The 27,205-nt window shown below is 38.5% G+C and overlaps 1 protein-coding gene across 1 annotated transcript in view; it reads left to right on the top strand.

Moving 5' to 3' along the window:
- LOC139710830 (ATPase SWSAP1-like) overlaps window positions 1-18,743 on the top strand; it is a 29,563-nt gene extending 10,820 nt beyond the window's left edge. The window contains exon 6 of the mRNA XM_071622749.1: window positions 18,340-18,743. Coding sequence (XP_071478850.1) covers window positions 18,340-18,527 — 188 coding nt within the window. The 3' untranslated portion in view covers window positions 18,528-18,743. The remainder of the gene's footprint in view (window positions 1-18,339) is intronic.
- Window positions 18,744-27,205: the final 8,462 nt, after the last annotated feature.

The raw sequence follows: 27,205 nt of genomic DNA, 5'->3' as shown, positions 1-27,205 counted from the left end.
TAAAACAGGGCCCAGGTGGTATATTTGTTTTATATCCCTCACAAATCATTTCAAGACTGGCAGCAATTAAATTAAGTTGGATTTAGTCACTGTTTAAAGTTTGTAAAGTTGACCGATCACTCAAATAAGTTCATTTCTTGTACAAAATTAAACACGCCAAGTGAATGCATGGTCTGTGGTGTGCAATACCCATTCATTTGCGCGTGAAAACCTAACCTGTCTCTTTGGTAGCCAAAAATGCCACGATGTCTTTCTTTTTTCATGAAATCTCTTGCAAAGTGAAGACGCCGTGATACACATTCATTTGTGTGTGCAAACCTAACCAGTCTTCTTGCCTATAGACCGATTCGGGTTCGTTGAGGGCAGTAGACAATTTGTGGCACTGGGCGCAGCCATAGTGAGTGTCTCAGCCGACCCCCCACCCCCCCTGCTCTCCCCCACCCCCGGGCAACATGTTTATCACGCACTTGTGACAAAGGTTTGCTAACTAAGCAAGCGTTCGCGCACTCAGTACGAGACGCCTATTGGCTAAAACGACCATGCATCAGTTTTTCATTCCGCGTGCGGAAGGGGGTGGGGAAGAGGAGAGGGGGGGTCGGCTGAGACACCTCGTTAATGGCGCTGCCCATGCCAAAAATACACATAGCGCGTCACAGAATCGGTCTATTGCTGGAAAAACCATACAGTATTCACCTCAGTGTAATGAGCAGGATCTCACATGCAGAGATACGTGCATGTGACGTATTAGTGATACGTTCATCAAATCACCAGCATGATAGTTCTTCTTCTTCTTTTTTCTAAGGGAAATGGCTGGACCCTGACAGGACAAGGATTTTCTTGGTAGAAATATGTTTTGTTGCTTTTGATGCCCTCGACCAATCAGAGTCTACAAGAAATAATTTGTGATGGATATGAATATATTATATATTTCACATTTTTAAGGAATTGCTAGTCATTCATCAGGTATATTTGCCATGTGTTAGTATACAAATGAAGCAGAGGACAGAGTGGATTGGTGAGAATTGGATGCGTGAGTTTAACTTTGGAGCTGTTTAAACCCACGAGTGCAGTGAGTGGGTTTTAAGACTGTTTCAATATTAAACGAGAGCATCCAATTCTCATTGATCCACAAAATAGGCCTGTGCATCATTTACTTTATAAAATGGGCACATAAATTCATGAAATACAACCATTTTCCCCATCAGATCATGTGTCTGGTACACCTACAACACTGTACAAGACTTTAGCCATGCGTTCAGATTTTACCGGACACATGGCTTAAAAGAAACCTGTACTGACATTTTCTAAATGTCTGATAATTCTAATCTACATTTTTTGACGCCTACAAGTGGAAAGAGAGGATTCTAAAACCCAGGATAAGCCTGTAATTATTTTTTGAAAAAAATGAAAACGAGCAAGCCAAGGAACGATCCACACAATTTGGCATACGTCCCAGGTGCCAAACTCTGACTTTGGCAAAACGAACTACACATGTCAATTTACTGATGAAATCTCACACGAAGTACTGCAAAAACTGTTATTTAGTAAAATTGCAATATGGAGCTGAAATAAACATGTTAAATAATATTTATTAATTTTTAAAAGGAATTTCTTCAAAAGCTTTTTATTTAAATAAAATTTGTAGGGAATATTCCAGTTATGCAAAATGAAATTGGCATCATTGTCCGAACGTGCTGCCCATAGAAAACTGTGTGTAAGTAACGTTGCACTAACTATGCATTATGAGCGATAATGGTTCGACAGTTCAAACTATCAAACGAAGATGAGGACCGAGTGATTCTAAAAATCTAAATCCAAAAAATAGTCCACGGCAATCACGGTTTACGCCTAGTTAGAAGAAAATGGCACCCAATACACATAGACTCTAGACTAGAACTAGGACTAGGACTAGTGAGCAGTCAAGGACCGAGAAGATTCTATGTGGCAGTTCAAGTCTTGATGAGTAGGCCCCTACATTGCCCCTCCGACAGCTGTGTGCACAGCGCTATTAGGCACAGCGTATATTAGTACATACCCCTGCTGCCAGAACTTGAAGAAAGTCCAGACGAAAGTCCAGACTCCAAGGTCTAGCGTTGCCGCTAGATCTAGGCCCTTGTGCTGCAGGCCCTGTTGTTTCTGTGCTGAATTTTGCAGGTAAGGTATCTGCTTTATGGATTTCAATCTTTTTGGAGTCGAGATAAATCCCATGGTGGTCGTATTAACACCAAGGACTAGATCTAGTTTTAGTAGGACCCATACCTCGGAAGAGTGGCCTGACCACGTAGATACAAACAGTCCCGCCGCTTCGCGATCCAAGCGCTGGTGTAGGTATAGTGCTAGAGTACTTCCGTATCCATGTAGATATCTCAAAATTCACTTAACCAAATTGCACCAAAATCACAAGAAATATTTTATTACTCATGTCCACTTGCTCACGCTAAGTGGAACCAAATCGCAAGTCGGGAAGCGTAAGTGAAGTTGTCGACTTTCCTGTCGTCGCTAAAAATAATCTGCTCTGTACGACTAAACAAGAGTGATCGCGGCGTAGTAGCCCTACCTGCCTGCGCACGCACAAACTGAAGTTAGCCATCTAATATCATGAGACAAATCTTTCAAGTAATCGGAAGCAAAAAATCAATTTATAAATTATTTGAGTTAAATTGAATGAAAAATATAGTTCGTAAATCACACAAATCGGCAAAATCATGACATTTTTTAGTTTAGTTCCCGCGTAAATTCCCCGTTCGCACAGTGCTAGTCGGCTAACTTTAGTTCTAGATTGTGCATGTCGCGTTTACCAAGATCTCTGGCGAAGAGTTAGTTTTTTTTTGAGTGACAACTTGAAAATCGGCATCAATATTGATACTTCTCAATTACTGATTTCGTTCAAATATAATACAGTATTTTAAAATATGCTAAGAAGTATGTCCTGTAATTTTGGTGTGATTTGGTTCAGCGAAATTTGAGACAGCTGCATGGATGGACAGTACACAAGTGCCGCCTGCTAGCTAAATTGGGCCTAAGCGTCGTCTGCTACTCGGCACAATTTAATGCACGCGTATGCGAGGGCTTGTAATCAGTGATATATTTGGCACCTGTGACATCACGACATCCGGGCTTGTCAGCTCATTAGCATAATTCTCACCCAAAAAGTTCGATTTTTAAAATGAAATTACGGACTAAATCGTTGTGAAATTTTGATTTTGTTTGCACCAGTGGGTCTTTTAGAATTAAAAGAACAACATATAAAAAAATAAAAAACCGGTACAATGCCCTTTTAATGTAGATCAGTAAAAATCAATGCATGACAATTGACCAATCAGATTGCAGAGATTCTAAAGCCCGTTCTATGATAATCATTATAGAATGGGTCAAGAGATTCTTGCAATCTCATTGGTCGAGAGCAATGGAGCAATTTTTACTGGCAGCATGTTTGATCACTAGTGATAGACACAGCGCATATATTTGTAACAAAGAGTTTGCGCACTTGGCAAGCGTTAGTGTACTTAGCCATGCATCAGTAAGAATTTTCATGCATCAGTTATTATTAATACATGGTTTCATCTATAGCAAGACAAAAAGAAAGCTAAGAAAATTGTCAAAAAAAATATATGAATAGAACAATTTAGGTCGTGGGTGAAATTTGTCAGCATTCTATGATACAAATGATGTACATGTCTTTTCATGCAGCAGAATGAATAGTCTGCATGCTGTAACTATGGAAATAAGCATTCCATAGTTACCTTATTCACACAATTCTTTTATGAATACATGCACGAAAAGACATGCGCATTTAAATACTGTCAGATGCAATTGTATCCATGCATCCAGTAACTCGGCCAAATATGTGGCAGAAGAATTTGGCAAAAATTTTACTTCCATTCTGTATAAAAAATTTTAAAAATGTGAACTTTGTTTGTGTGTGTTTATCATATTTGTATACTGTTCAGTCACCTCAGACAATTCAGAATTTCTACTGGAGCATGTCAGGGTGTGGTATACTGTTGAGTAAAGTAAAGTAGACATTCCAAACTACAATGCAGTTTTGTTGTATGTCTAGCTAGCACAAGGTACAAATAATTGTAGGTAAAGTATGTAAAGCAAGCCATGCGACTTTCACAGTCACTGCAGCGACTTTCCCTCAAGCCCTTTCATTTCCTATAGATTAATTATTTTGAAAGTGACACTGAGGAAATATAATTACATTTAAAATGATATAATCATCCTAGCAACTCGTTACAGGTTTAGAACAGCTACTATGCCCCCAACCTCAAAAAGACTAAAGCAACAGCAATAATATCTAAAAAAACACAGCAAGATTTGTGTACTCAGTGGTATGTGCATCTACAGTAGGTGTCTGTAGAATACTATTTTAGAGAGAAATTCAGGAAATCCAATTATGCAGATTACTCCTTGCACTCAAATATCCACCAGCCATTGCTTGTATTTTCATCATCAAGAGTGAATGCCTATGGTTTCTGTAGTTTTTAAAACATTTCAAGCAATTCAGATTCCTCTAAAATGATATAGATATATCAAATCATTCTGGATCATTAAACCCCTGCCACACGTAGCGTGAAGGGGGTATATAGGAATCACCGTGTTGTTGGTCGGGCGGACGGTCGGTCGGTCGGTGTGTTGCAAAATCTTGCGTCGCGAACTCCTTCTACAGTTTTGAAGCAATTTAAATGAAACTTAGGGTAAATGATGATATTGAGGTATAGATGTGCAAGACATGTTTTTGTGTTTGTTGGACAATGCGTTGCCATGGTAACCATAATTTTACCAAAACCTTGTGGATTGAATAACTTCCATAATATTTAAGCAATCAATTTGAAAATTGGTATCTATGATGATCTATAAGTGTAGATATGCAAGACACTCTTTGTGTTTGTACAGGACAAAGCGTTGCCATGGTAACCCCATGTTTTCTTTGAAATCTTGTGGAGTGAACAACTTCCACATTCAAGCAATTAAGGTCAAATTTAGTATGTATGATGATCGGGAGGTGTAGTTATGCAAGACACCAATGTGTTAATATAAGAAAACTGTGTTGCCATGGTAACCACTCATTTTTGTATCAAATTCAACCATTTAATCTATACAGGTGAAATGTGGTGTGTATGATACTCTTTAAGTGTAGTTTTGCAAAATGTCCTTTGTATTTGTATCAGACAATGCGTTGCCATGTTAACCGCATGTTTTTTAAAAAATCCTGTGGAGTGAACTTCTTCCACAGATTGAATTCAAGCAATTGAAACCAAATTTGGTAGGCATTATGGCCCTGAGGTATATATGTGGAACACATAATTTTTGTGTTTGTCACATAAACTGTTGCCATGGTAACCACAATTTTACCAAAACCTTGCAGATCGAATAACTTTTCCATCATTCAAGCAATTAAAGTCAAATTTAGTATGTATCATGATCTAGAAGTGTAGTTTTGCAAGACACCAATGTGTTAGTTTAAGGAAAATGTGTTGCCATGGTAACAACTCATTTTTTTAATCAAAATAAACCATTCAAGCTATGAAGGTCAAATTTGGTGTGTATGATGGTCTTTAAGTGTAGTTATTCAAAATGTCCCGTGTGTTTGTATCAGACAATGCATTGCCATGGTAACCACACTTTTTACCCAAACCTTGTGGACTCAGTGTCAACTCTGTAATTGTACAGTAAACTAAAACTATTCTGTTTCCAATTCGACAAGTGCTCAAACTTGGAATTAACGTCATTGCCCTCATGACATCACATACTATAAAGCAACACTAGGGGCGGGGGTATTAATCACCTTCAGTGATAATTCTAGTTCACTGTGATTTAGTCACACCCCTCCTTGTACTATTTCGCCAGGAACGAATGAATAGTGTAAATGGCTCCGTACATTATTATCAAGGTTACTGGGAAAATCAAACCAGATAATGGTAGCAGCAGCACTTCCCCAAAAGTCTCTTTCTTCATTATCAAATTTGGCAAGTGTCAAATACCGTATGATGACGGAAAACATCTTTTATTTTCACCTTCCTTCTCTGGAACTAATAGTTTCCCAGAACAAGCAATTGAATGAATGTGATGTACCTGTCTGATCATGAAACAGAAATGACTGGTAGATGGTAATCTTTGGCAGCACAAAATAATGGCTTGGTTCAGAGGACCACGACCATTAAAGGAGACTCCTATAGGTGGCCCATCTGTCATTCAAGCCTTTTTGCTACACTTCTGTTTTGTTCAGAGCATTTTAATATCATTTCTTCTTTTCCCATGATATACTACCTTTGAAGATTGGGATCACCAGAGGTTACTTGAGCCATATTTCTACATCAAGCGTTGGTTTGATCTGATGTCTGGAATTAATTGTTGTCTGGCATTAATTGTCGTCAGTCAATTTTGAGTTTGGGCGTGTACAAAGAAGAGAGAATGTAAACAGTGATACTGCAGATTTCTCAGTTGACGTAGCACTTTCTACCAAGTCAATATGGAGAGCAGCCATTTGAAGCGGCATGTAATTGTCCACTTCTCTTTATTAGATCTATCTAGTACTGTGGGCCAGGCAGAGTGGATATCTAGATTTTAAAATGAATTCATAATGTTCATATTATGTTAAAGGGTCTATGTAATGCAAATGCATGTTGATTTGTTTTGATCCATGATGCCCTCGGCATCACTTATGTTGTGAAATGAATATGTAACTACGTTCTTTATTATATATTTTGTAGTAATTTTTGTACTATTTTTCTTCAGATTACTTGGATGTATGCAAACCAATATTCATATTTTTAGAGCACCTATTCCACCAGATACTAAGCGCTATGAGATGTCATCCCTGGTCACCATAGGAGATAAACATATACAAATTACCAGGCAGTGACAGTAAAAGGCCAGTGCATATATAGGGATATCAAAATACGTGGATCTTCAAATTTCAATATATGAGAGGAGTCAACTTGTCTGGCCCACTTTTTAATGAGTTTTGCCGCCTTCTCCCTGCGGAGCCAGTGTATTCATCGCACCCTGCCAATAAGGCCATGCGCCTTTGACTACCATGTGTACAATGGCATAGTGACCAGACAGAATTGTTTGGGCCATTCACCAGTTATCCATTGCAGACCCTCTTCTTCTGTGCTCTGTACACTTTTTCAGGACTAGACTGTGACATATTATGTGTATGTCTGTGTTTTCAATTCAACAAATTATATATTCAAGTGGTAAATTCTGATGTTTGATTTTTGATCTCCTATGTTTATCTTACACTCTTTTTCTTTGTTCAATTCTGTTTTTTCAATAAAGGGAAGTTCCCACCATTTGATGTCTCACTTTTTTCTGATGCTTTTCTGACCCATTTTTCCTGACCCTCTCTTTTTCCATTCACTTTGTATACAGGAAGTATTTCACGAGACAGTTTCTATCTGTGACTATTTTGTATGCTTTCTTTCAGAGCAGATATTTCAACTAAACATCACTGAAGCGAAGAAAAAGGCATATGACGTGTTGAAGGCAGTGCCTGTCAGTGAATAGGTTCCGCCCCTGTCCCATACCTTTCTTGTGTTTGGTAGTTTTCCGCAGAAAAATATGTGTAATATGTACCTATTTGGTAATAAACACTGAAACTTATGTTGGCCATACATAAAAGGGGGGGGGGGGGGGAGGGGGGGGGGGGGAAGGAAGATGATTCAATAGGTAATGCAATGCATCAGGTGCATTGGTATGTCAGTATGTACATTAACTTTGTAAAATGTCTATCTGATTGTCTTGGTAAAAAATGACTACATAGAAATATGAAACGTGCATTTCATGGGTGATTGGCACGTGATATCAGAGCAAAGAAGAAAGAAGCAAGCCAAACCATACTATTATACCACATAAAGACAAAAGAGTCAAGCGTTTCAAGGACACTTCTATACAGCAGAGGCGACATATTACAGGCCTATGTGTTAACAGGGACCTTAGTGCTTTAGCTGCTGGCCTGCGACTCGTCTGTAAACAGTTTGCGAACGACTGATAGCTTGCATTTAATAGGCCAGACTCAGGCTGTAGCCCCAAAAGTCAGGCTCAAACTGCCTGCCCAGGGCTGGCTTTCATATTAGGGGTCTTTTTAATGTGTATTCTCTGCTAATAATGGCTGATACAGACTACATGTACCAGTAGTTTTGTCCACCATTACCAGTACCATTACCATTACCATTACCATTACCATTACCAATCACCATTACCATTACCATTACCATTACCAGTACCAGTACCATTACCATTACCAATCACCATTACCATTACCAATCACCATTACCATTACCATTACCATTACCATTACCATTACCATTACCATTACCATTGCTATTACCATTACCATTACCATTACCATTGCTATTACCATTACCATTACCATTACCATTGCTATTACCATTACCATTACCATTACCATTACCATTACCATTACCATTGCCATTACCATTACCATTACCATTATCATGTCCATTTTGCCTTGCCCTGATGTGAAAGTTTGTTGCCATAATATGACATCTACTGTAAAACCAAAAACATTCATGAATTGGAGATGACTGTCTGTATTGTGGCGTGAAAATTTCACAAATTACTACCCATGAAAAATTTGAAAATACTTTACATGGACTGGATTGGGCAGACAAAAACTTTCATACATATTTTACTTGCATTAATTGTGATTAATTGCGAAATTTGTGAAAGTCTCATGCACGCAAAAATTTATGGTTACGGTGTTGACTGCAAACATAATGGAACACACAAAGCGTACTCAGAATAAACTAGCAAACTATGACAAAGAATTCTGAATAGTGTATAAGCTGTTATCTTTGTGAGGGTTTAATTTTCATGAATTTCATGAATTACTGTCGAACCTTGAATTTAACTACATGCGAAAATGTCCCCATACGCTAGGGTAGTACTGCACTTACAATAGCTACTGTGTTAATGTGTGAAAACAACATACAATTGTATCATGAAAATGTCTGTGACCTCATTCATGAAAACATCTGCATGTGAAAATAACAGCTTATGCACTAAGGGTTTGATGTATCTCATGCAAGTATTTATTTATCAATCCTCATTATGGTTGACTTGTGTGAATATGCATGTTTAGAATTAGATGATGTTTTTGCCCTTGTGAAATCATGCTATCACAGAAATGGACAGTTACATGCCAAATGTTATTTCCTGCCAACAGATGCAGTACTGTATTTTAACAATAATATTGCGGTACATGTGTTTTGTGCATAACTGGACACATTTTTTAATGTTATAGTTGATGCAGACTTGGGTGTGTATTCATCGGGATGTGGAAGTTTGGCGTAATGTTTATGACAATTGCGTGCGACATGTGTATGGGGGTACACCTCTGTGGTGTGTGGTTGGGGTTGTGGGATGTCTGGATGGGTTAGGGTTAAAAAGTGCAACATTTTATGAGTGGAATTATGTATTTTTGTTAACATGTTGTTATTGAGTCATATTTCTATTTCCTTTTGTGTGTTTGCATATATGTGGAGACTGTTTATACAATAATTTTTATGCCTGAGTGCATGACAATAAATGACTTGAACTTGAACTTGAACTTGAACAAACTGTGAAAAGCATGTAAGAAAATGTAGGTGATTAACTGGGTTAGGCCACTGTCAAATTGGTTAAGATGTAATCATATAATTCTATCAGTGTGATAGAAGGTAGATGAAGATGGGGATGGAGGGACTCAAGAAGAAACAAAAGAGAAATAATGGCTTGTCACTTTTACCAAGATCAAAGAAAGGCCTATTGATATAACATCGCCTTGAACGTATTAGTCTGGTACCCAAGTACACAGAAGTGCAATTGCATGAGTGGCTTGATTTCAAAGCTGTTTCTGCTTCTTGCATGAACATTTCCTCTCAGTGTCTTGTAATGATGCAGATATTAGGGTTACTAGATTTTTTTTTTGCAATAATATGATGCAAAAACCATTAATTTCTTGTGTGGACACAAAAAATGGTCAACTCTTGCAATATACACTGCACTGTGACTTATATTTCTGCTTGATTTAAAAAAAAAAAAAAAAAAAAAAAAAAAAAAAAAAACTAACTTGTGGTAAATTGCCTTGCATGGTGTGTGATAACAGTGGCACATGAAAGTCATTAATTGTATCACATCACAAAATCTGATAACTCCTGTGTGTGAGAATGTGTCTATAGACAAGCAACAAAGCTAATGCCATCACATGTCTCTCCTATCTACCATCAAGATACAAAGAAACTGAATTCACACTGAATGTTTACAGACTGAAAGGGAAGAGGTTTGGTCACGGTTACACCATGTGGAAAATAAAAAGAAAGAAGACAAAACCTCAAAATACGACACATTTTGCATCGATGGCAGGTTGCTGATGTAAAAAAAAATGAATGAATTCTTCTGAGCTGAGATCATTTCACACCACTTCAGATGTTTTTATAGAGGACAACAATGACATCATGATTTTGTTATCTTTTTTAGAAAATAACGTCATTTGCCTTCAGCGTCATGTCGTGTAGATACATAATAAAAGACAGGCAAGAATGAATAAAGACTTTAATGGTGCCCTACCTGCCTTTCAGTTATGGAATGGTACACTTCGCATTAGTTGAATTCATCAGAACTGTTTTTATTGCCATTATTGTCACCTTTTGAAATATCTTTATGCCTCCGTGACATTGTTTATTCCTGTGTTTATTCCTGTGTTGTGTTGCTGTTAACGTCATAGCATGGCAGTTTTCTCTGGATTGTATTCACAGAAGTTATTCAATGCACAGCACTGTAAAAGCAATTAATGCGTAAATACGTGTTCACATATCAATACGTGTATGTCAGCTAGATCCATTAGCATGCTTCTCAATCTTTTTTTCAAGCCAAGACCCACTTTGCCTTCTAAAGACATTTTTGAGGCCCAGTAGGATCAAGTATGAATCTTTTTCTAATCTATTTTTGACTGACATTGCAACCCATCTGAGGGAGCTTTGCAGACTAGTTGAGAAGCAAGGATCTAGATCATTGCTGTTTCACTATAAGCCAATGCAGTATCCATGATAGGAGTCACCATTTTGCTGTTTTCATGAATAAAATTAAAGAATCATTGAAGCTAATACATAATGCTTGGAAGAGCTCAAAATTCATCTTCCGCCATTTGGAATTTGCTTGCAATATATCAGAAAGCTCTATCAGGAAACTTATCTGGCTGACAAGATTTGCCAGGATAGTGAAGTGTTTTTGAGTATGCGAATATATCCGAGCTGAGGCCAGCCTTTACACTCCATGATATGCCACACTTTACTTTGGATGTGCTTTGAGTGAAGATTGGCACAGATAATCCTATATAGTATTGTACATGTTGTCGAGAATCCCTGGCACCCAAAGAGTAAGGACCGTACCACAGTTTAAAGGGGAATTTAATCCCAAATATGATTCAGTGAATACAGAATTATGAGTAGAGCACATCAGTGAGGTTTGGGGATAATCAGACAAAGAATATGTTCAAAAGTTTTTCATGATGTGAAACATTCAATATCTATTGTAAATATATGAATGCATCAAAGAAAGATCAGGACTATATGGGGGATTCAAGTAGGGTGATTTCCAGCTTATTTGACTCTGACACATTATTATGAGGAGTTCACTATATCAAACATGTACACAAAATACTGTTCGTGTATTCTTCTGGTTTTATTAGTCGTTTCTCAATATCTCTTTAAGCAATGATTTATCCTCGGTATGTAGTCATATATGAGTCGGTTTTTAGTTGCTACAAAGGACTCTGTATGCAATTGAGTATGCATTGTTTATGATGCTATACCCTGTATGAACACTTATTTGCTCACCTGAACCAAATGTGGGGTGGGGGGGGGGGGGGGCACCAGGTGTGTGCCCCATTAATTATTCTGAAAATAAAGGAAATAAAAAGTAAAGAAACTGAAACTGAAAGGGGTGCATATGTTAATCGTAATGGCACCAGAAAATAGGACTGAAATTTTTTTTTGGTTGTTTTTTGTTTTTTTTTTTTGCTTGTCAGCTGATGAAACCCAGAACTGGCACAAGATAGGCGGGAGCCCCCCCCCCCCTTTTTTTTTTCCTTGTCAGTTGATTGAACCAGGAAGTGGCACCAGAAATATTTTTTGTGCCTCCCTTTAGGAACTTGTGGATCCGGTATCCAGCCCTGGTTCACCGCCCTATGTCAGTCATGCATGGTGTGTTGTCCATCATATGCACTTAAGCATAAACTTGGTCTCGTTTTTGTCGTGAAAACATGACAGGATTTGACTAGACCTGGCAGGAATAATGAGTTCTAATTTGTACAAATGATGGTGGTGCCACACATGGGGCCCCCCAAAGTTGAGCTCAAATGCCACAGTATAATGAATAATAGATCTATATATCACAGTTATCGCTATTCATGATGGAGGCCTATATTGCAGTTTTGCTATTCCAGTGCCTTTTAAATTGAGTCAAAGTTAAAATTTGATGTATCTTGCTTTTTATGTCGCTGTCAATACTTCTACGCAGAAAGGTTGTTTTGAACTGATGCCAGAATGTCTTTAATGAATAGTTACAGTCTCTTACTGTTGACTGCAGTGAGATATCCTGTACAGAGGATGCTGTGTTTGTTATATCTAACTGATGGGCGAATGGTCAACTTTTCATGTTTCTCTGCATTCTGTCAGATTTTTACGAAGTTGAAACTTTGTAGTTTTGTAATCTTTGGTAATGTTTGGTAGCGCTGAGCATTGCTCCTGTAAATGACCTCACACTGCAGTCTTGGCTAAACCTCAAACTCACTGGTGTTTTCAAAGTGTTTTACATTGTATGATACTATCACATAATATGTGCTCACTAATCAGGGTAAACTTTCTTTTAACAAGTATGTCTCCACAATATTTGATAAACTGCATTGCTTACTCTTGGTAGTTATTTTAAGACATTTCAGATTTGAGCACTTATGACCAATTAACTTTTAGATTGATATTGAAGTGAGTTTTGTGATGTTGTGTCCCTGAATAGTGTGCAATAAATGCAATGCGATTGCGCTCCCATATCTCTAGCGGCATGTAGAACATATTGATTGTAATCATATGTGTGTTTCCTTGTATCATTTCACTGTTCCTTATTTCTGTTCAGTTTGGGAGAACTTTACCACACAAATTCATAGCTTTCCTTGAATGCTTATGGTACTTGGTAAGCATGAAGTCCCCAATCTCTTCAATCTCGTGAATGCAGATTAAAAAGTGACCAATCTGCGACGACGACGAAAGGGGCTGGGTCCACACTGGACAAAAGAAAGACCTCCAGTCTAATATTAGCCCACTGCAAATTCCTGGTACTGAAGACACGTCATCTTTACTCACATGGTTATACACATATACACACAGTGGTCAATGGGCATGCCATTCATTTACAGACAGCACACTGGCCAACTGACCACTGATGCGCACTACAAATACTGTGTTGCCAAGTATTGATTTGAGCGGCAAACTGTGTGTGTATGTGCCCCTATGTCCTGCAGTATAGTACTTCATCATTTCCCACTGTCTGCCAAGTTTCCTCACAAACTTGGAAGGCTGCCAAGACATCATGCTCTGTGATTGGTTGATTTTGTGGGGGTGTGTTTGGGGGCTTGACCGCACAAGAATGTGGGCTGAAGGAGCTTTGTTTCAGTGGACAATCTTTCCATTGAGTATACATGGTAGTGGAGCATAGGATATTGATTTTCTGATTACAAGGCCCTCACGTTCACTGTAATATCAAGGACCTACCTAGGTCCATGGTAATATGCTCTAATTCAAGCTGTGTTCTCAGTAAACAAAGGTTTCAAGTTGTTTGCAAATTTGTTTTCAGTGTGTACAAAGTGATATCAAAATAGAAAAGCGTATTATTTGTGTGAGAAAAGGAAGGACACAAAGCAAGTCCGAAATTCGCATTGCCCCCATAGAGGATGGTTTAATTTTTGCTACAACACACATTTCTTATAGACACCTGCCTAAGTATACTTGGGACTCGTCCTCAACAGGTTAAAAATTATGCATGGCCCATTTGATTGTATGACATGTATTGCATTGCATTAACAAAAAGATTTGTTCAAGAATGCAGTTGAAGACATAAACAATTCAGTGATTGCTTAATGCAGACCCTCCAGTTTGCTCAAAAAAAATATGATCGTGTGCATTTATGTTACAAATGTAGTTGTCCCTATCAAGTATCCTAAATGTATGTGTTATGAAATTGTTATGCAATGATGTTTTAGAAATAACCCTATATGTAATGATATGTGAGACTTGTATTATCTGCAAAATACCCTTGTATGGTGGTTGCCATGGAAGCTAGACTGCTTTCCTTGCTAATTGACGAGGATGTCTGGAAACTGATTAACTGCCAATGAATAGAGATTATCCTAATGCCCTTAATCTCTATTGTGCCATGTGTTAGGCCTGAGCAGCCTGGCTCATTTCATACTATCATGTTCAGTTTTTAAAAAGTTAACCAAGTGCTGAAGAGAAAGCTCAACTGGGCATACAAAGGGTTGGCGTACACTGACCTCCTGAGTAATATAATCCTCTCACTTTGAGCAGAATTGTTGCTCATGTATTGTGTAATATGCTGTTCCTTTAATTAAGTCCAGTGTTCTCAGAAATGCGTGAATATAAATGCTGGTGGGTTATGTACAGGCTGTTTGAAAGCAGTAGGTAATCATTTTTAAAGTACCAAATTAGAGGCTAACATAGAAGTTCCAACTCTTTGTGAAAGGCATGAACCATGAAGAAGATTCAGGAAGAATTCATATACACTGTAGGTACATCCAAGGCATGTGATGAGATTGATTGAGGCCACTATTTACTATTTGCTGATGAAAAACACAAAAGCCTAGCTTTAGTACAAGTGTACTTCGAAAATAGTTCTCAAATGTGAGTTAGGGATAGAAACAACCAATGTAAAAATGTTAATCAGTATAATGAATGTTCAGTAAATTGTTAAATATACAAAATGTGAACAATAGTTTTATCAAAATCGTTTCTAGGGTAGACCATTTGCAGGTATGGTTTATTGAGAAAATTAATGATATCTCTTTATATTTTTGGGCTGTATTGCACAATTTTCATATGGTAGGATGTTTTGTGATACAACTGAACTATACATATATGCATCAAATGTGATTTATTAACTCAAACATTTTAAGCACTGCTCCAAACGGTAAACAGTGGCTTTAATACATCAGGTGACATGAAAATGTGTGCCTATAGCTGAGAATGTATAAAATTCCATGACTGCAAAACATTGATTAATTCCAATAGCATTGTTCTCAGAAATTCCATGACAAAATGCAATAAAAGTACAATTTCTTTCACAGTGACAAATCATATGAACAAATATCTCTTAGAACTGCCATTTTACCCAGTAAGGTTTTACAAATTTGTATGCCTCCATCATGAAGTGTCACCAGAGGCATTATGTTTTTGGTTGTCCGTTCTTCTGTTTGTCCATCTGTCTTTCTATCTGTAATGGATAATGGATGGTGTAACTAAAGAACTGTTTGGGATGTCCAAATGAAACTTGGCATATATGGGTGGACAAGGCTGTGCCTATCAACATTTGGGTGCACATGCTGAAGGTCAAATGCTTAAATTTTCACTATTTCTCCCATATTTCTGCAATGTCAAGAAGTTATTTTCATGAAAATTATCAATGAATGCATTACCGGATAAAGACTTTCTAGGGAAAGTTTGGGCTATGGTGTGGAATCTCAAAGGTCAAAGGTGAAGTGGAAATGCTAAAAATTCACTAGTTTCCCATATCTTGGACTGCCTCAAGGTACAATGTATCTTCATGAAACTTGGGACATATGCATGAATGCACAATGATACTGTAGGAAAAGATGTGGGCCATGTGTTGGGCTATGTCCAGTAATAGAATGTCACCTTTTCCCCAATATTTTCAAAATAGCTAAAAGCATTATTTTGAAAATTGTATGTGACCAGATACATGTATTTCCAGTTGGGATTATTTGAAGAAAGTTGTTGACCATGGAATCAAAGGGCGAAGATCAAAGGTTTAAAAGTGAAAATGTTCAAAATCTCGAATACTTGCTCTTTGAATTAATTCAGCTTTCTAAGACCCCGTTTACACTGCGGGGCTGGGCCGAGCCGTGGCCGAGCCCAGCCTCGATTGCGAGGCCGTGCCCCGCAATTTTGTCCGTTTACACTGCCGGGCTCAGCCGCGCTTTTGATTCAAACCTTTCAATATTTTGTCGTAGTGGCGCTCTGCTTGTAAACAAACGCAATTTGGTATTGTCTGGTTTTCAGACCCTTTTGCCGTTCGGGCAAAGGCCTTTGCCGAAGGAAAAAATCCTTTGCCGGACAAAACCACCTTAAATTATACTAGTTTTCGACGTTGAGGGGGTTAATATCCTGAATAGCGAAATAGTACAGGCAGAGGGTTTGGAAGCCAGACTAAAATTGGCGGCGCATTTGGCCCAGTTTGCGTTTACACTGAGAAAAGGCCGGGCTCGGCCTCGAGAGCTGCGGCCGAGACCACCTCCAGAGCGTGGCCAAATGCTTCGCATTTGGCGTTTTGCGCATTTACACTGAAATGAAGGTGACCTCGCACTGTAAACGGGGTCTAAATGAAACCTGGTCCAAGGAATGTATGAACCAGGGACGTATCCAGGAATTCTGTAAGGGGGGGGGGGGGTCGCAAAAAAAAAAATTCTGGTGCCACTTCTGGGTTTAATCACCTGACAAGCAAAAAAATAAAAAAGAGGGCTCCTGTGCAATTTTTCTTTTTCTCATGCTATTTTTGGGTTTCATCGGCTGACATGCAAAACGCAATTTTCTTGTGTCACTACAATAAATAATTAAAGGGGGCACGTGCCCCTTTTCATTTTTTTATCAAAGGGGGTGCGCCCCTCCCTGGACCCACCGCTGTGAACACTCAACTCATGTGGAGTTTTGCCCTCAAACTTTCAAATATGTCAGTTAATATTTCGATAATCATGTGAAACTGCTTGTTGTCTCATATTGTCAAGAAATATAGACCTATTAAAGGATTAATGCAAGATAACAGAGGCACACCAGTCACCATGATAGCGACATCTCTAGCTCCCTTTAAGACATTCAAGCATTTTCTATCTTTTTCATGAATGATAAAAAGATGGATACATTCCTACATATACAAATAAAGGGTATAACATTGCACTTGTAATCACACACTTCATAAGCACTGTGTTGTCATTATATTGACATTTGCCAGTCCACACAGTGATATTATTAGACAATATTTTGAGCTTTTTCAGAAGATATTTTAGTCACTTATTGTAGAGATTTGCGTGACAAAAACTTTAATCATGGCTTTAAGTAGGCATAATTTGTGTCAAAACAAAAAAGCAAATCACCAGCATCTGTCAAACTTTGTAAAGTGTCATCCTGGCAAGCTATTGCCATTACATTTTTTGTGAAGGTGCACAAAGGGGATATCGGACTTTCATTGACACATTGTGGTTAGCCTACAGGAAGTTTTCATTAATAACAAGGTGAAGCAAGTTCTATTTATGACTTTGCAACAGAAAACTCAGTAAAAGCTTAAATACACAGGTCAGTTTTCCAGGAAACTTCAAAACATGTGTTCCAGCATTCTTGGTTTCTGATATTGGTATCATTTAAAGGATTAATCCTTTTCCAGTGGTAAAGTTTTGAATATCAATTAAAGTACATGTTGTAATGCATTCCACACTTCTATTTACAGGGCTTTTCCATCTGACATTGTTGTTTGTTTGTTTTTTCCACTTTTTGCTCGTGAGGCACACACATGTGCTTATGAAACCCTTCAAGACATTGATTAAAATAGGGATAGATAGAATCTATACTCTTTGTCACAGAGGTATGTTATAGGAGGGCTGAAAGTTGCTATGACAACCAAATTTGTATACTGCCGCCTCCCATCATAGCCATACAGTGATTTGCAATCCCCAAATTGTGCTTCAAGGAAATACAGTGCACTTCTGTTATAACAAACACAACAAAATTCCGGTCACAACAAAGTAAGAATTCAGGCCACAACATTACCGACTCTTTGTATTTTCATTGTTTATTCGTTTGATTGTGACGAAATTTTGATATCATGAAAGAAACTGCCGGTGCCGATGACTTTGTATTATGGGAGTCCACTGTAGAAACAGAAAGTTTTGCAATAATCATCTTCAGCTCACTGAAAATAACATCTCACTAGAATGCATCAACTTTTTCTCTTTATCATTCAACTGGAAAATCATGTAAATCTCACCAGCATGAATCTTTTTCCATTGTTCGTATTTTGGTTCTTTGTGCATAGGAGTGGATCCTCAAAACAATGTCTTCCAGCTGACCACACAAGGCAATGGATTCTCCCCGGTTGACTGTATCATCACATACCAGCTGGGTGCAACCATTAAAGTCCTAGACATCCTCACAGGGGAGGAAACCAGCAGCTTCTCACAGCTCACCAACGCTACTAGCCAAGAGGGGGATGAGGTCGGCTGAAAACGGCCCAGCAAAAAATGTGCCAGTGAGTTCTACTTCTATGCATCATGGCAGATGAAGAGAAGTGATTCTTGAGGTCTGAATCCATCAGGGACAAGCACACCCCATGTTCACATTCATCCCCCCAAAAAACATAACATGGACACTCACTGGGACTTGTCTCCCAACCCCATGAGGCTAGTTGGTCTGGGGACAAAATTTGGAGGGGAGAGTGACCTGTGGCCATAGGTGTTGTTCAAACTCTTTCAAGTGGCAGGGCTTGCCCCAAACCCCAATTGCTTGTGCAGCTCAGGGGCAGTCAAGATAGCAGTGTGGATGGTTAGTTGTTAAAATGATAAGATCTGTGATGACTGTCCCTGCAACATGGGGTCCAATGTGTACGCAGTAAGGATTAGTAGCCAAATCTCCCATGCACTTTTCATTTCTAAAACTTGTCCATTTCATGGAAAACATATACATTGCATAGAATTGTTATGGAGTTGTAATTTACATATTTTTGCATCACCTGTGAAGTACTGCATATGCCATGTATTTCGTGAGGTCTTTCAATTTCACAAATTTCGCGCTGCTCGTGAATCTATTAGCTCTGATCTTACAACGAAGTGCAACATACATGCATACATTCCTTTCGTTTATAATTGTGGTATTGTTGTATATGCCTCAGTGTGTACACTTTATGCATTTTCTTCTTTGATTGTGAGTTTATATATGACTCCCAATGGTTTAGAAAGGCACCAGAAACTGCACACCATAATGTTCAAGATCAAATATCTGGAAAACAATATCTTTTATTGATAGATCAATAACTGATATTGAAACAATGTATTTGCTAATTATCATCCTTTTGAGGATCTTTGCCTTGCACTTGATTACAACTCTTATCACCAGGAAGTCACATACAATGTGTCCACATTTCAGATGATGATCATATGAATATGATTCATAACACTGCCACATAATTTCTCCTTATGAATGTACTGTAAAAGTGGAAATTTTCGCGTTGTTGAAATTTTCACGCATTTCGTGCAACCAGAAACTAGCGCGAAAATAAAAGCATGAGAATATCTTTGCTCGCCATATGTTCTCGTGTGAGAGATGTCTTGATTCCATGGAATTAGAAACACGCGAAACTCTTCTTACCCGGCCAAGCGCGAAAAATTAGTCGCGCGAAAATATCCACTTTTACAGTAGTTCACAGCAGTATGCTGTCTTCCGTATGAGGTGAATTGTTAAAGCATGTCAAACATATTAACTCTTTGTGTGTGAAGCACTTTACTTTAACATGCCAAGCTTTTTTCATCAGCCGTCAGTAATCCATTCAACCTTGAATTACTTAAGGGCTTTTTACACTTGTAAATTTTTTGCTTAGTCCCGTACCAACAGTGGGGCTAAGGGGGGGGGGGGGGGCCTTAGCCCCACCGTTGGTACAGGACTATCCTTAGCCCACTTTCTGTTTACACTCATTTTTGCCAAAGTGGGCTAGCCCCACCGATAATCCCGTACTATCTGGCCCTGCAAAATAGCAGGGTTAGCACCGCAATTGCGGTGCCAAGCAAGTGAGTGTAAACAGAACGAAAAAATAATCCTGCGCTAAGCGACAGAGAAGAAGTCCGACCCTCACTGACCAATCAGAAACGAGGTAATCAAGTGCTGCCGGTGCGTGCGTGTACACGTACAGTACACAGCGTAATCATGAATATTCATGTGGTTTGGAAAGTCCGGGGCTAAGAAATACGAGTGTAAAAAGGTCAGTTTTCTCCTTAGCCCCGGACAAGAGATAGTACGGGACTAATTGGCCAGTGTAAAAAGCTGAAAAAATTGGTATGGGACTAACGATAGTCCTGGGTCAGAGAAAGTCCGGGTTAAGAAACACAAGTGTAAAAAGGGCTTTGGTATAGTTGCAAGTTAGTGAGCCCACTCAGTTGTGGCAGTGTGCCAACTAGAAGGTCGTGGTAACCCAATAGGAATACAAATCTATATTCATTGACGATGGTTTCTACATAGATATCTGTACCAGTGAGCAATGAAAGCACTGTATGGTTAGCCATGGGTTTACCAACTATTGTCCAGAAACTGTGGACTCATCCAGCCAAAACATACCCTTTTTTATTAGGTGCAAAGATTGCTGAATATGCCAGCGTTTGTAAATTGAAAAGAGCTTCAAAACACAGGGGGCTTGTGTCACAGACACATGAACTGTGACGGAGGTACTACCCCTTGCCAAATATGTAGGCATCCTTTTGTGTCAGTCTGTCACGATATTTATGCCTTTGCCCCCAAGTTAAATGCAGGGCATGATATGTGATGCAGATTGCCGTTTTCCCTTCTGTCTGCCCATATCTCAGTATCACAATTATCTCCTCCCCCCCAAAAAAAAAAAAAAAAATAATAATAATAAAATTAATAAATAGAAATAAATAAGTAAATTTAAAAAAAATAAGAAAATAAAAAAATAAAAATAAAAATAAAACATTTGATGGCTTCTTATGACACTAGGTTCAGGTACGCTGCATGAGTTGCAGATTCGCTTTGCTAGATTTCAGGCCTCAAATGCTTAACTATGGCTTAAAATGTCATTCTTAGCAGTGTTCCCTTGTGATTTAATGTAGTAAGAGAGATAAAGATATGTAGACAATAATTGGAGGAAATGATAAGGTGAACAGTGAGATGTCAAGGTCAAAGGTTATGTAACTTTGGCCAAAATAGTACAGCATTTTAGAAAATTTGTTTTGCAACAAATGAAATGAAAATTCACATTCCCAAGGAAAGCCATGCTCTGTGAGAGTGTAAAACCTGTGGTTTGGGATCATTGATCATTCCATTGTGCAAGGTCACATGCTGTGAAAGTAGATTAACGAGAGTAATCATTAAAGGGAAGGCAAACCCAAAGAGCAATGTGGATTGAGTGAAAGCAGCGACATTAGTAGAACACATCAGTGAAAGTTCAAAGAAAATCGGACAATCGATGCAAAAGTTATGAATTTATAAAGATTTGGTGTTGGAACCGCTGGATGAGGAGACTACTACAGGTTATGACGTATGAGTGGACAACAATATAAAGAAAATTCCACAAAATTCATTTTTCATGAAAATTACAAATTCCATCAACTTGATACTGACATATGTTAAGGGTAGCAATTATTCCCCATGTTTTCTGAAAGCGGTTAGTCAAGTGCCCTTTCATAATGCTAGAAAAGCTAATTCTTGTTGAATTTCCTTTATACATATTTTCTTTGTATTGTTGTCCACTCATACTTCATAACCTCTAGTAGTCTCCTCATCCAGCTGTTCCAATACCAAAACTTTAAAAATTCAAAACTTTTGCATCGATTGTCCGATTTTCCTCAAACTTTCACTGATGTGTTCTACTAATATTGCTGCTTTCACTCAATCCACATTGCTCTTTGGGTTTATGTTCCCTTTAAGTGTCATCAGTGAACCATGAGAATTCAAATGATGTTCACCTCTACTTCCAAAGCAGAACATTTTATTGTTCAGAGTCCTGGGCGGGAAACTTTTTGCTACGGCAAGACAATAAAGGAGACACAATGTTGAAACACCAACCATCTTGATTCTCTGTTTTCTCTTTAGAGATGCTTTGATCCAGTAATTAATGTGCACACTCTGCCCTTTGACAGAGTGACAGCATGATTATTGTATATTGGTTGGTGAATGTGATTATGATGATGACAAAAATGTGATCATGTGAACGAGGATGAATGCCAAGAAGTCTAGTAAGTTCCAATTAGAAATATTGATACACTCGTAGTAGTGAAATTTAATAATTTGATGATTTGGCATGACCTATATTTCATTTGCACCTTTCCTTATGCATCTTGCTTCTCGAAATACTTTTTTTAAGGTTGTAATGTCATAAAATTTTGCATGGTTGAAAAATGACATCTCCCAACATCATGATTGAAATCTTTGATATGTAATTCACCTTAGAGCTCTTAAAAGAGAAACAAAAACAGAGACTCCAACCCTCCCGCTTTCGACGGGAGATCTCCCGCTGAAAGCCCATTTTTACAAAATCTCCCTTTCTCCTGCTTGAGATGTAATTTCTCCCGTCCTGGCTCTGTGTCTCCCGCTTGAAATGATTTCTTACTTACTGCAATCGTATGTTGAAAAATAAGCCTTTTGATAGCACGCGAGAGCATCTAAAACTCTAGAGCTTCCAGGGCCCTTAAATGGGCCCTGGACCCCAGCCACAAGGAACTTCGCGCTCGTGATATGCGCTTTGCACACATCAAGTTGGGAGTCTCCCATTTGCTAGGTGTTTCAGGCTGGAGAGTCTTCAGATCAGAAGGTGCTTGGGGTTGGAGTCTCTACAAAAAACTAACTCCATGTCCCCCAAGAAGACACTCCCCTTTTGTACCAAGAATAATGGTTTGATTTTATTTTTCCGCATCTGAATATAATGTTTATTGGAAATCTGTAGTATTGTCCCCCTATCCATTCTTCAAAAAAAAAAAAACAAAACTGCTTTTATCATTTGAGGAAAGGTCTGAATTACTTGCCCTTGTACAATACCAGCTTGTGACAGGAATCATATTTTCAGGGTTGCAAGAGGGATACACAAACTTTACTTTTCAGAAGTTCTTTTGAAGGATGTTATGTATAGGCCTACAGGCTACTATATATACTGTAGTGCTATAAGATGTGTGAAGGGCTGCCCATAACTTTATGTTTTAGCCATATTTGCACCTGTAGGCCCAAATTCACGAAGGCGGTACAATTGGAACCATGGTTTAAACCATTGACAATTTGTATGGAGCGCCAAGTGTCGCATGGCCTATTTCGTTACAAAATCAGTCATTTTGTCGATGAAATTATGATTTCGTTAAATAGGTCATGCGACACTTGGCACTCCATACAAATTGTCAATTGTTTCAATTGTACCACCTTTGTGAATTCGCGCCATCACAGAGTTAAAGTGAACATAGACTTGCAGACAGGCTTTCTCTTAACCAAAACATGGAGCTATATGTTTTCAGCTTCATGACCAAAACAAGGATGTATTCATAACATTTTGTTGTCCCCGCCGAACGAGTTCGAGCAGGGGACTATGAAACGGGCTCCGTACGTGTGTGTGTCCGTGTGTCCGTCCGTGTGTCCGTCCGTCCGTCCGTGTGTCTGTGTGTCCGTGTGTGCGTCCGTGTGTGATCAAAATCTTCAATTTGCTACTTCTCTGTCATTTATGAGCCAATTTTGATTCTGTTTGCTTTATATGATAGCACTACATGGGAGCTTTGAAACTTCTACACAGAATTTCAGTCGTGACCTTTGACCTATATTGTACATTTTGCTACAAAATGCTACTCCTTCGCCATTTCTAACCCGATTTCGATTCCGTTTGCTTTATGTGATGGCACTAGGTGAGGGCTTCAAAACTTCTACACAGAATTTTGACCTTTGACTTCTTTGACCTTTGACCTTGATTTTTTGACCTATATTGTACATTTTGCTACAAAATGCTACTCCTTCGCCATTTCTAACCCGATTTCGATTCCATTTGGTTTATGTGATGGCACTAGTTGAGGGCTTCAAAACTTCTACACAGAATTTTGACCTTTGACTTCTTTGACCTTTGACCTTGATTTTTGACCTATATTGTGCATTTTGCTACAGAATGCTACTCCTGCGCCATTTCTAACCCGATTTCGATTCCGTTTGCTTTATGTGATAGCACTAGGTGAGGGCTTCAAAACTTCTACACAGAATTTTGACCTTTGTCTTCTTTGACCTTTGACCTTGATTTTTGACCTATATTGTACATTGGCTACAAAATGCTACTCCTTCGCCATTTCTAACCCAATTTCGATTCCATTTGCTTTATGTGATGGCACTAGGTGAGGGCTTCAAAACTTCTACACAGAATTTTGACCTTTGACTTCTTTGACCTTTGACCTTGATTTTTTACCTATATTGCACATTTTGTTACAAAATGCTACTTCCGGCGGGGACATATGTTACGCACCGCGTAATTTCTACTTTTCCTTGTTTTTGCATTATTTTGATTTCATTCATTGCTGTACATTCTGCTTGAATGTTTTTGATAAACAAAATGAATGTACAAAACGTAGTATCTCCTGTCAATGAGTGCACATGAATTATTCTATACTTTATATACTTCTTTTATATATTTTATATACTCTATGCTCTATGTTACACACAAACACACGCACACACACACACACACACACACACTCACACACACACACACACACACACACACACACAAGCACAATGTGCGTGGCTCCAATGCATTAATTTTCCTGTCACCATATAAAACAGACTGATGCAATGATTTAATGACTGTCATGATGTGACTTCTCTTTGATTTTGTGAACATAGTGGAATTTTGACCAGATGTAATCTTTTACTTATTAACTTGTTAATCCTGTTAGTTTTAGCAACTTCTCCCGGACAAAATGTTAAATGATTCCCATACCAAATGAAAATGTACCCTTTTAAAATATTTTTTCTTTGCATAGCTCTTCAGGCCTTGTATTCTTGCTCATAAATGAGGTTCTATTTATTGGAAGAGGTTAGGGAAAGAGACAAAGGTATTTTTTCTTTATTTTGTATTTGCGTTTGTCTTTGCTCTCAATTTTCTGTGTTTGTTTGTTTGTTTGTTGTTGTTGTTTTAGTCGCCTTGTGTAGGCCCACAGTCTAGTTGGAAAGCTTAATGACATCCTGACCACACCACTTGCTTTGCTTGGAAGTAAGGTTTTGTTGTTGTTGGTTTTTTTTTTTGTCTGTCTCTCTCTCTCTCTCAATTTGAAGGGAAAAATACATTGCGATTTATTTCTGTATAACTAAAGTTTGATATAGTCACGGGCCTTCACATCACACTACAATTTGCCCATCCTTGCATAATTACTGACAAATTCATAAAAGTACTACGTATATGATATTGCTGGTAAGGCCTATATAATTTTATGCTCCCTCTCCGTGGCGATTGTGTAATGCTGTATATCCGTGGAATGCTCCGATCGCCGAGAGGTTGAAAAAAAAAAAGCGCAATATAAAAACCGCTGTTTATATGTGTATTAGTATTTTTTGCCTGTATCATCAGTTTCCTTGTTCCAGTTTGCCATAATATTTTACTTGAAGTCACATTTGTGAGATGAAATCAATCTCTTTGTTAACATTTACTCATCTTTGCTCTCACTTTGTTTGCATTCAAGGCAAACACATCTCCCTCGCAGTTCTTTGAATAACGGTATTTATTTGATCCTAAACACCCTTTATTTAGAAATGTTTCCTTTGACGTCCTTCTGATTATCTCTTAGTACGTCACGATCTTTGCCTTCCGTGACTAGTGTCACTCCAAACCTTGTCCCGATTCCTCCGGTCATCGGGGTTAATCTTTGATAAATCATTCCTCCACATCTTGCAACCCGTTTACCCTGAGCGCGCTCCACAACACAAAGTCAACCGTGATTGAGATGGGAAATGGTGAGTGGCGGTGAAAGTGAAAACGCGCCGAGTCGCCCGGGGAGAATAATGGAAGAGTGGAGTGGGATGCACGTCATGCTGATTATCACTGCCTTCTCCGCTTTGGTCCATTTTAGAACGGCTAATTTGACTCGTCCAGAGAAGATGTAGACGCAAAGCTGCTGCATCTTAACCGCCATTAACGAGTCATGAAAGGTTCCCGAGTACCCGCACTTATCCCTAATTGCTGACGTTGAAGGACTTATATTCCTGTGCGGAGAAATCCGACCACGTGACAAATCGCAGACGTGGATCGATAAATGCAATAAATGAATGTACAACCCTCACTGGGTGAAACCTGCTCGTCAAAACAAACCGTACTCGCATTCTTTCTTTTCACGGATCGCACCTTGTTGGAATTTTTGTCGGTCTCCGCTTGGAAACGCAGAGATGAAGCGGCTGAAATGTATATTCCAGCGTCTCGATCAACAGATGAAAACGGTAAGTGACGAAAAATCCATATTCATAACGACGAATTCTGACTCACATGGTGAAGAACGAGATCAGTTTATATATATTTTTTAGATACTTGAGTATGCTGTAAATGATGATTGCGAATAGTAAAGTCAATTAATGCATAGCCGTACGTAGGGTTTTTTTTTTAAATTGATTGATTATAATTTTTGTGGGGGAGGGGCAAGAGTAATCATGTTTAATATTTTGGGAAACATGCAAGCGTGAAAACAAGTGACCAAGCAAGGGGAGGGTATTCGAGGAGAGTATTCCCCTCTAACACAATTGAAGCTTTTGCATAATTAACTATGTAGAATTGAAGTTCAACGATGTTATGGTACAGATCTTTAGTGGAATATTCTTTTTATTAATATTATTCCGTAAAAAAGTAAGAACCATATAGTATACATGGCTATTGTGGCTTCAGTGTTCACTTATAATGTGAAGTCTGTATGTGTGTGTGTGTGTGTGTGTGTGTTGGGGGGACGGATATTCTAGTATATCTCTCTTATCTTTGTGAAGACTGTTATGTCTCTCTCTCTCACACACACCTTCCAGCTACGAACGTATGCCCAAAACACACATGCTAATCATAAAACGCACATTGTATGCGTTTCGACCGGCACGACCACGTGGACGCGTCTCAAAATGGTCGATGTCGCCGCGCATTAATCCGTCTCCAGTGACTGATGCTTGTATTGTATAGTCCATCTATAATAAAT

This window comes from Diadema antillarum, unplaced genomic scaffold (assembly GCF_040938485.1).
Source record: "Diadema antillarum isolate AM-2024a unplaced genomic scaffold, OU_Dant_1.0 seq00001573_RagTag, whole genome shotgun sequence".
Classification (NCBI taxonomy): domain Eukaryota; kingdom Metazoa; phylum Echinodermata; class Echinoidea; order Diadematoida; family Diadematidae; genus Diadema; species Diadema antillarum.
This window is presented reverse-complemented; position numbering and strand designations above follow the sequence as displayed.